The 10,476-nt window shown below is 39.2% G+C and overlaps 1 protein-coding gene across 2 annotated transcripts in view; it reads left to right on the forward strand.

The window, feature by feature from the left end:
- Positions 1–10,101, forward strand: part of rnf121 (ring finger protein 121) — a 149,031-nt gene extending 138,930 nt beyond the window's left edge. For both annotated transcript variants that reach the window (XM_059542729.1, XM_059542730.1), the window contains 4 exons: positions 1,909–2,029; positions 2,566–2,699; positions 9,249–9,350; positions 9,833–10,101. In XM_059542729.1, coding sequence (XP_059398712.1) covers positions 1,909–2,029; positions 2,566–2,699; positions 9,249–9,350; positions 9,833–9,953 — 478 coding nt within the window. In that variant the 3' untranslated portion in view covers positions 9,954–10,101. The remainder of the gene's footprint in view (positions 1–1,908; positions 2,030–2,565; positions 2,700–9,248; positions 9,351–9,832) is intronic.
- The last annotated feature ends 375 nt before the right edge of the window (positions 10,102–10,476 follow it).

Below are 10,476 nucleotides of genomic sequence, written 5' to 3' on the forward strand. Positions count from 1 at the left end.
ATCGTGTTGTCACCAAACCTGACCCCCTCCGGCCCCTGGCTGCGCCTAGAAATTCTGTCCATAAAAATCATGAACAGAACCGGTGACAAAGGGCAGCCCTGCCGGAGTCCAACACGCACCGGGAACAAGTCTGACTTACTGCTGGCAATACGAACCAAGCTCCTGCTCCGGTCGTACAGGGACCGGATAGCCCTTAGCAAAGGGCCCCGGACCCCATACTCCCGGAGCACCCTCCACAGGCCGCCGCGAGGGACACAGTCGAATGCCTTCTCCAAATCCACAAAGCACATGTGGACTGGTTGGGCAAACTCCCATGAACCCTCCAGCACCCTGTAGAGGGTATAGAGCTGGTCCAGTGTTCCACGGCCTGGACGAAAACCACACTGTTCCTCCTGAATCCGAGGTTCTACTATCGGCCGGATTCTCCTCTCCAGTACCCTGGCATAGACTTTCCTAGGGAGGCTGAGAAGTGTGATCCCCCTGTAGTTGGAACACACCCTCCGGTCCCCCTTCTTAAAAAGAGGGACCACCACCCCGGTCTGCCATCCCAGAGGCACCGCCCCCGACTGCCACGCGATGCTGCAGAGGCGTGTCAGCCAAGACAGCCCCACAACATCCAGAGACTTGAGGTACTCAGGGCGGATCTCATCCACCCCCGGTGCCTTGCCACCGAGGAGTTTCTTGACTACCTCGGTGACTTCAGCTTGGGTGATGGACGAGTCCACATCTGAGCCCTCAGCCTCTGCTTCCTCAATGGAAGACGTGACAGCGTAAACATTTTAAACAGTGATCAGAGAGTCCTAAAGCTGCCCATGGGACAGAGTGATATGCATCTTTAATTGCTGTATAACAGTGATCCAATATATTACTGTCTCTGGTGGGACATGTGATGTGCTGTCTGTATTTTGGGCCTTCACGGGAGATATTTGCTTTATTAAAGTCCCAAAGAATGATTAAAACGGAGTCCGGGTTATGTTGTTCTGTGTCTGTGATCTGATCAGCGAGTTTTTGTAAAGCTGTGCTCACATGTGATTGCGAAAATTTGATCAACGCCACTGATCTGCCAACTACTATGTCGAGCAAAACATCAGAATAGTCGAAAACCAGTGAAATATCGGGTGATCTGTGATGCTGAATGTCCAGCAACTCGTCTCTGGTGAAACTGAATTCAGGGATATAACTAAAGACAGGACAAATCAACAAAAACAAAAACAACTGCGGAGCACGCCATCGTCGGCGGCATCTTCATGATTTATGATTTACTGACGAGTAAATAACGAGTATGATTTACTGACGAGATGTTCATAACAATCGTATGCGATTAATTGTACAGTCCTAGTACAAATTATTACAATGAAGCATTTGTAATGTCTTGTGTAATTTATCTATTTGTTTGCATCAGCACTCAGTATTGCACTTGGACTTTTGAGTGCTGATGCAAACAAATAGCTGAATTAGGCTTTGTGCCCCAGCTCACACACTGTCCATCATAAATAGTAAGTGACATTATTAGTTGCTTGTTTTGTACTGAATTAAGTACTGTCTGGGTCATTTAGAACTGAATTTAACATTTGAACTTTATTGTTAGTATAAGAAAGAAACCCCTTCTAAAATCAGTTGGAATGTTCTCAAATAAAAATAGCTCAATGTGATAAAAATAATTTATCTATGTAATCACAAGGTTGCTTCATTGTATATCACTGACAAAACATAATCCCATACAAAAACATAATCCCAACATAATATACCAGTGTCATAAATATATCACTCAGTTTTAGTCATGATGATTTTCAAAAAAGAAACACTGACCAGTTACTAGTGGTACAGTTTCTTCATTGTACTTGTTGTTCATTGCAAAGATGTGAACATTTATGTTGAATCATTTGTCCCCTCTCTTTATGGTTTTAGAATTAAGCCAGAAGATGCTATGGACTTTGGTGTTTCGCTTCTCTTTTATGGCCTGTACTATGGTGTACTCGGTCGGGATTTTGCAGAGATGTGCGCAGATTTTATGGCATCTACAGTTGGGGTAAGAGCTGAAATCAATGGATAAACATTACACTGCTTTTACCTACATTTTCATTTATTTGAGCAATTGCAGGCTATTTTCACAGTTTGATTTCTTTTATATTACTTGATCTGATCTCAAGTTCGCCCCTCACAATGCCCACACAACTGCCAGCTTTCACTTTAACTATTTTTCTTCAGCTTTACTATGAAATCATAACATGCATAACAGGACCACAGGCGGGTTATTTTTCTTTGTTTTTTTTTTTGTTTTGTTTTTTTGTCTGAAAAGGCTATGATAAACCAAACTGTTTAGCAAAAGCTCTAGCGTGAAAACAATATCAAATTATTGCCTTGTTTTTACTCCAGTTTTACTTACCTGGGTTTATAGAAATATTTGATTTCTAAGACTGAATTTATAGATTCTAACAGAAAAGGAAGTTAACATTAAAATACTGTTCAATACTTATTTTATAGAAATCATCAATATATTTTATTATTGCATCTGCTATAAATTGCTCTGTCATGACAACCTGACGTACAGATATGTTTTTTCAGTATTACAGTGCATCTGGAATGCCCACTAAGCACCTGTCAGACAGCATCTGTGCCGTCTGTGGTCAGCCAATACTTGTGGATGTGAGTGAAGAGGGAATCATAGAGAACACCTATAGACTCTCCTGCAACCATGTGTATCCTTTACCATGTTTACAGTTGTGTTAATTTGTAATGTCTGCGGGCTTCATGGTTTGTACAGAATTTGGAAAGTTTGGAAAATGCTGGATGTTTTTAAGGTTTGAAATGAATTTTTAATATTGTCCTTGAAAATGCTTGACACTGAAAGTAACAACAGAATGAAAGTAACAACAGGTGCACTTGAGCTGGTGGTCCTGCCAATTCTGGTTTTCATTGTAAAATGCCATTCGAGTTGCATGGTCCTGGGCTGTGAGTCAAGTCTGCTTGATTGTCAATTCTTCCACTAGTACATACATACAGAGAATCGAAATTGCGTTACTCTCAGACCCCCAGTGCATATAGATAACACTAACAGTAGAGCCTAAAAATCTAGATCAAATATAAAATATAAGATACAGCTATACAATAAGGGAATGTAAAAAAAGACATAATAAAATTTAAAATTTAAATAAAGCAGCGCAATGCACATGGCAGATAGTGCAAATCAGTGAAGTGAACAAACAGTGCTGATTAGAAGATTTTTAGTGCAAAAAAAGCTTATTCTGTCTGAGGATGGGTCCCTTTAGAAGATGGACACAAGGAGCCTGCTGAAGCTTATTATAGTGTTCCTCCTGTTCCCCCTCACATACAGATGCTGTTCATATAATAAGAATATCATCAAAAAGTTGATTTATTTCACTAATTCCATTCAAAAAGTGAAACTTGTATATTATATTAATTCATTACACACAAACTGATATATTTTAAATGTTTATTTCTTTTAATTTGATGATTATAACTAACAACTAAGGAAAACCCCAAATTCAGTATCTCAGAAAATTACTTAAGACCAATACAAAGAAAGGATTTTTAGAAATCTTGGCTAACTTAAAAGTATGAACATGAAAAGTATGAGCATGTACAGCACTCAATACTTAGTTTGGGCTCCTTTTGTCTGAATTACTGCAGCAATGCAGCGTGGCATGGAGTCGATCATTCTGTGCCACTGCTCAGGTGTTATGAGAGCCCAGGTTGCTCTGATAGTGGCTTTCAGCTCTTCTGCATTGTTGGGTCTGGCATTTCATTTCTTCCTCTTCATAATACCCCATACATGTTCTATGGGGTTAAGGTCAGACGAGTTTGCTGGCCAATTAATACCATGGTCCTTAAACCAGGTAAGGGTAGCTGTGTGCATGTGCCAAGTCCTGTTGGAAAATTAAATCTGCATCTCCATACAGTTGGTCAGCAGCAGGAAGCATGAAATGCTCAAAAACTTCCTGGTATACGGCTGTGTTGACCTTGGACCTCAGAAAACACATTTGATGAACACCAGCAGATGAAATGGCAATGCAAACCATCACTGACTGTGGAAAACTTTACACTGGACTTTAAGCAACGTGGATTGTGTGCCTCTTCTCTCTTCCTGCAGACTCTTGGACCCTGATTTCCAAAGGAAATGCTAAATTTACTTTCATCAGAGAACATAACTTTGGACCACTCAGCAACAGTCCAGTCCTTTTTGAAGCGAGGCGCTTCTGACGCTGTCCATTGTTCAAGAGTGGTTTGACACATGGAATGCAACAGCTGAAACCCATGTCTTATATACGTCTATGCATAGTGGTTCTTGAAGCACTGACTCCAGCTGCAGTCCTCTCTTTGTGAATCTCCCCCACATTTTTGAATGGGTTTTGTTTCACAATCCTCTCCAGGGTGTGGTTATCCCTATTGCTTGTACACTTTTTTTTCTACCACATCTTTTCCTTCCCTTTTCCTCTCTATTAATGTGCTTGGACACAGAGCTCTGAGAACAGCCAGCCTCTTTTGCAATGACCTTTTGTTTTTGTGTCTTGCCCTCCTTATGCAAAGTGTCAATGGTTTGATAGGGAGCCAGTGCAGTGTTGACAGGACCGGGCTAATATGGTCGTACTTCCTGGTTCTATTAAGAACTTTTGGTGCTGCATTTTGAACTAGCTGTAGTTTGTTTACTAAGCATGCAGAACAACCAGCCAATAAAGCATTACAATAATCTAACCTTGAGGTCATAAATGCATGGATTAACATTTCTGCATTTGACATTGAGAGCATAGGCCGTAATTTAGATATATTTTTGAGATGGAAAAATGCAGTTTTACAAATGCTAGAAACGTGGCTCAGAACTCAAAGCCTCAGAACTGCCTCCTCCCTGGGCTAGCGACTGAGCTATTGATCTCCTACCAGGTACAACCCCTCCAAAGGGACGTATATTCCCTTTATCACAACCAGAATCTATAGCTATGTAGAAATATATCAAAGAGGAACTTCCCAAGGGATTCATCCAACCATCAACCTCACTTTTCCTAGTTAGATCTCCGCAACGCATACAGTAGTCTCATTCGCATCAAAGAATGTGATGAATGGAAGACAGCTTTCTCTACCTGTACCGGGCACTATGAATATTCTGTCTTATCCACACTTATTAAGAACACATACAACATGTTAGGTAAATTCTACAGAGATTAATCGATCACAAACTGTATGCCAAAGCCAAAAACTGTGAATTTCATCAGTCATTTCTGGGGTACATCATTAGTCAGGATGGAGTGGTAATGGATGAGAAGAAGGTCAGAGCCGTTCTCGATTGGCCATAACCGGCGACGTTAAAGGAGCTACAACATTCCTTAGTATTTGCAAATTTCTACCGCCGCTTCATCAGAAACTTTAGTTTTGTAGCCGCCCCTCTAACTTCCATGACCAAAAGAAATTCTACTCATCTCATCTGGTATACTTCAGCATTAGAGGCCTTCAAAGAACTAAAGTCATGTTTCACTTCTGTTCATAGTCGAAGTGGATGCTTCAAATACTGGCATCGGAGCCATCACAGCAGAATGGTAATCCACCTAAGCTTCACCCTTGTGCCTACTTTTCCTGCAAGCTCAGTCCTGCTGAACAGAACTATGATGTCAGGAACAGGGATTTGTTGGCCATAAAAGCAGCCATGGAGGAGTGGCGACACTGGCTGGAAGGATCAGAACATCCCTTCATCATCCTTCTGGATTATAAAAATCTAAAATACCTACAAACTACTAAAAGACTGAACCCCAGACAGGTGCGATGGGTACTGTCCTTCACACGCTTTGATTTCTCGGTCACCTATCGACCCGGTTCCTGTTACATTAACACAATTGTCTAGACCCAGGTAACACAGAGGAAAGCCTTCTACCGGAAACATTAATTGTGGCTCCCGTCCAATGGGACATCAAATCAAGTCAAGTCAAGTCACCTTTATTTATATAGCGCTTTAAACAAAATACATTGCGTCAAAGCAACTGAACAACATTCATTAGGAAAACAGTGTGTCAATAATGCAAAATGATAGTTAAAGGCAGTTCATCATTGAATTCAGTGATGTCATCTCTGTTCAGTTAAATAGTGTCTGTGCATTTATTTGCAATCAAGTCAACGATATCGCTGTAGATGAAGTGACCCCAACTAAGCAAGCCAGAGGTGACAGCGGCAAGGAAACGAAACTCCATCTGTGACAGAATGGAGAAAAAAACCTTGGGAGAAACCAGGCTCAGTTGTGGGGCCAGTTCTCCTCTGACCAGGCGAAACCAGTAGTTCAATTCCAGGCTGCAGCAAAGTCAGATTGTGCAGAAGAATCATCTGTTTCCTGTGGTCTTGTCCTGGTGGTCCTCTGAGACAAGGTCTTTACAGGGGATCTGTATCTGGGGCTCTAGTTGTCCTGGTCTGCGCTGTCTTTCAGGGCTGTAGAGGTCCTTTCTAGGTGCTGATCCACCATCTGGTCTGGATACGTACTGGATCCGGGTGACTGCAGTGACCCTCTGATCTGGATACAGACTGGATCTGGTGGCTACAGTGACCTCGGAATAAGAGAGAAACAGACTAATACTAGCGTAGATGCCATTGTTCTAATGATGTAGCAAGTACATCGGGTGTTATGGGAAATGTTCCCGGTTCCGGTTTACCTAATTAATGCAGCCTAAAAATCCTTTAACGGATTTAGATATTAAAAGCATATTAGTATGTTATGTGTAAGCCAGGTTAAAGAGATGGGTCTTTAATCTAGATTTAAACTGCAAGAATGTGTCTGCCTCCCGAACAATGTTGGGTAGGTTATTCCAGAATTTAGGCGCCAAATAGGAAAAGGATCTGCCGCCCGCAGTTGATTTTGATATTCTAGGTATTATCAAATTGCCTGAGTTTTGAGAACGTAGCGGATGTAGAGGATTACAGTGTAAAAGGAGCTCATTCAAATACTGAGGTGCTAAACCATTCAGGGCTTTATAAGTAATAAGCAATATTTTAAAATCTATACGATGTTTGATAGGGAGCCAGTGCAGTGTTGACAGGACCGGGCTAATATGGTCATACTTCCTGCTTCTAGTAAGAACTCTTGCTGCTGCATTTTGGACTAGCTGTAGTTTGTATACTAAGCGTGCAGAACAACCAGCCAATAAAGCATTACAATAATCTAACCTTGAGGTCATAAATGCATGGATTAACATTTCTGCATTTGACATTGAGAGCATGGGCCGTAATTTAGATATATTTTTGAGATGGAAAAATGCAGTTTTACAAATGCTAGAAACGTGGCTTTCTAAGGAAAGATTGCGATCAAATAGCACACCTAGGTTCCTAACAGATGAAGAAGAATTGACAGAGCAACCATCAAGTCTTAGACAGTGTTCTACGTTATTAAATGCAGAGTCTTTAGGTCCTATAATTAACACCTCTGTTTTTTCAGAATTTAGCAGTAAGAAATTACTCGTCATCCAGTTTTTTATATCGACTATGCATTACATTAGTTTTTCAAATTGGTGTGTTTCACCGGGCCGCGAAGAAATATAGAGCTGAGTATCATCAGCATAACAATGAAAGCTAACACCATGTTTCCTGATCATATCTCCCAAGGGTAACATATAAATCGTGAAGAGTAGTGGCCCTAGTGCTGAGCCTTGAGGTACTCCATACTGCACTTGTGATCGATATGATACATCTTCATTCACTGCTACGAACTGATCATATAAGTAAGATTTAAACCATGCTAATGCACTTCCATTAATGCCAACAAAGTGTTCAAGTCTATGCAAAAGAATGTTGTGGTCAGTTGTGTCAAACGGAGCACTAAGATCCAATAAAACTAATAGAGAGATACAACCACGATCAGATGATAAGAGCAGGTCATTAACTCTAAGGAGAGCAGTCTCAGTACTATGATACGGTCTAAATCCTGACTGGAAATCCTCACATATACCATTTTTCTCTAAGAAGGAATATAATTGTGAGGATAACACCTTTTCTAGTATCTTGGACAGAAAAGGGAGATTTGAGATTGGTCTATAATTAACTAGTTCTTTGGGGTCAGGTTTTTTGATGAGAGGCTTAATAACAGCCAGTTTGAAGGTTTTGGGGACATATCCCAATGACAATGAGGAATTAATAATAGTCAGAAGAGGATCTATGAATTCTGCAAGCACCTCCTTTAGGAGCTTAGATGGTATAGGGTCTAACATACATGTTGTTGGTTTAGATGATTTAACAAGTTTATACAATTCTTCCTCTCCTATAGTAGAGAATGAGTGGAACTGTTCCTCAGGGGGTCTATAGTCTGATGCTATACTGTAGCTGAAGGCTGAATGGTTGCAATTTTATCTCTAATAGTATCGATTTTAGAAGTAAAGTAGTTCATAAAGTCATTACTGCTGTGGTGTTGGGAAATGTCAACACTTGTTGAGGCTTTATTTTTCATTAATTTAGCCACTGTATTGAATAAATACCTGGGGTTATGTTTGTTTTCTTCTAAAAGAGAAGAAAAGTAATCGGATCTAGCAGTTTTTAATGCTTTTCTGTAGGATAGGTTACTTTCCCGCCAAGCAATACGAAATACCTCTAGTTTTGTTTTCCTCCAGCTGCGCTAGTACTATTTAAATAAAGGTGACTTGACTTGACTCTGAGTAAATTTAAAATGAGCTAATTTTACTTTAGTACTCCTTCCATCTCTGCTGACATAATCCATTTATCTAAAAAAATTTAATCTTTTAGAAACTACTGTAATGGAAATTCAATAGTGAATTATTTTCCTTATTATTATTTTACTTTTAAATTAAATAATTTTCTTCTATTGGAGGAATTGCAGACAATATTTGCTATGGTCTCTTATTTATGTATCAGTTCAACCTACTGTAGTTTACTACTTAGCTGTTTTGCTTATAATGCATCTGAATGTATCTTATTATTCATTGAACAATATGCAAGCAGTCACTGTATCTTGTCCTTTCAGGATTTATTATTATTATTGTTATTATTATTATTAATGTGATGACTGGTTCTTGTTAAACCAATCAAACATAGTCACCAAATTTGAACTGATTTGTTAATATATTCTATATATATGCTTCTTGTTATGGTTTTATTAATGATTTTTAAAGTTTACATTGATATTAGTATAATGACATGTAGCAATGTGACAAAACATTTCTATTTTTTTAACCACAGACAGTAGAGTTGTCATCTACTGCATGTACACTAGATGCACATATTGTTTCCTTAACCTATTTTGTTCTCAGATTCCATGAGTTTTGCATACGTGGGTGGTGCATTGTGGGTAAGAAGCAGATGTGCCCATACTGCAAAGAAAAAGTTGACCTTAAAAGGATGTTCAGTAACCCGTATCCTTCATCGTTTCCGTAAATTTAACTTTATTGTATAATTCATCTCACACCTTTTGTGCTAAATACATGGAAGATACAGTAGATAAAGTAGATCATTTGTATTGTATATAGAGTCTGTTGCATGTAAACATAATTCCTGTAATGCTTAAAGCAAAAAAAGAAAAACACATTGGCTAATTTTAGTTTAAGCCCCCTATTCAATTTTAGTATTGTGTGTTATGTCATACTATGTCTAGATGTGTCACAATAGAGAACACTTTGGTTACTTAACCTCGGTTCCTTGACATAATGCTCATTCCCTTAACTCAGGAAACCGAGGTTACTTTAAGTAACCGAAGCATTCCCTTTCGAACGTTCACTCTCGTTATTTACAGGAACGAATCCAAAGAATACCCACATGAGAGGTTAGACATATATATAGCTATATATATATATATATATATATATATATATATATAGCACCTTAACTAAATCCTTAGATGGGAGAGACCCCATGTCATGTATGGACAGCTACTGGACTGGCTGCGCTACCTTGTGGCCTGGCAGCCTATTATCATTGGACTGGTACAAGGCATCAATTACATTCTAGGTTTGGAGTAATGTGACCCAGCATAGAGGGACTAGCATGGTTTACTCAATCTGCAGCGAATACCATCTTTGGTTTCACTGAAACAGGGACACTCTTTCAAAGACTGACTCTAATGCTGTGGTAATATGTTTTTAAATTAAATTCTATGTGTAGTCTGAAGTTGGATTTTTTTTGTTGCCATTTGTTGTCAGACATTTATGGACTACTTGAAGTTTGAATCTTGAGTTATACATCAGTGGCCTAATTTATAAATGTTCCATACTGTACATCCCATACGGGCTTTGAAAGTTGTGTGCACAATTTCCCCACATTTGGCTTTATAAAAATTAAAAAAAAAATAGCATAAGTGTTTTCACCATGCACATAAACTATGCACATGCTCTCTTTTACTATTGTGAGCTAAGTAATGAAAGAATGATTTTAAACTTTTTATTTCATATATTTAGATTGAATATTATGCCACTCTTGTGAATGGAGTTCAAGTTTATAAAGCACATTCAAAACAGCCACAGGCCAACCAAAGTGCTGTACAAG

This window comes from Carassius carassius, chromosome 47 (genome assembly GCF_963082965.1).
Source record: "Carassius carassius chromosome 47, fCarCar2.1, whole genome shotgun sequence".
NCBI classification, from domain to species: domain Eukaryota; kingdom Metazoa; phylum Chordata; class Actinopteri; order Cypriniformes; family Cyprinidae; genus Carassius; species Carassius carassius.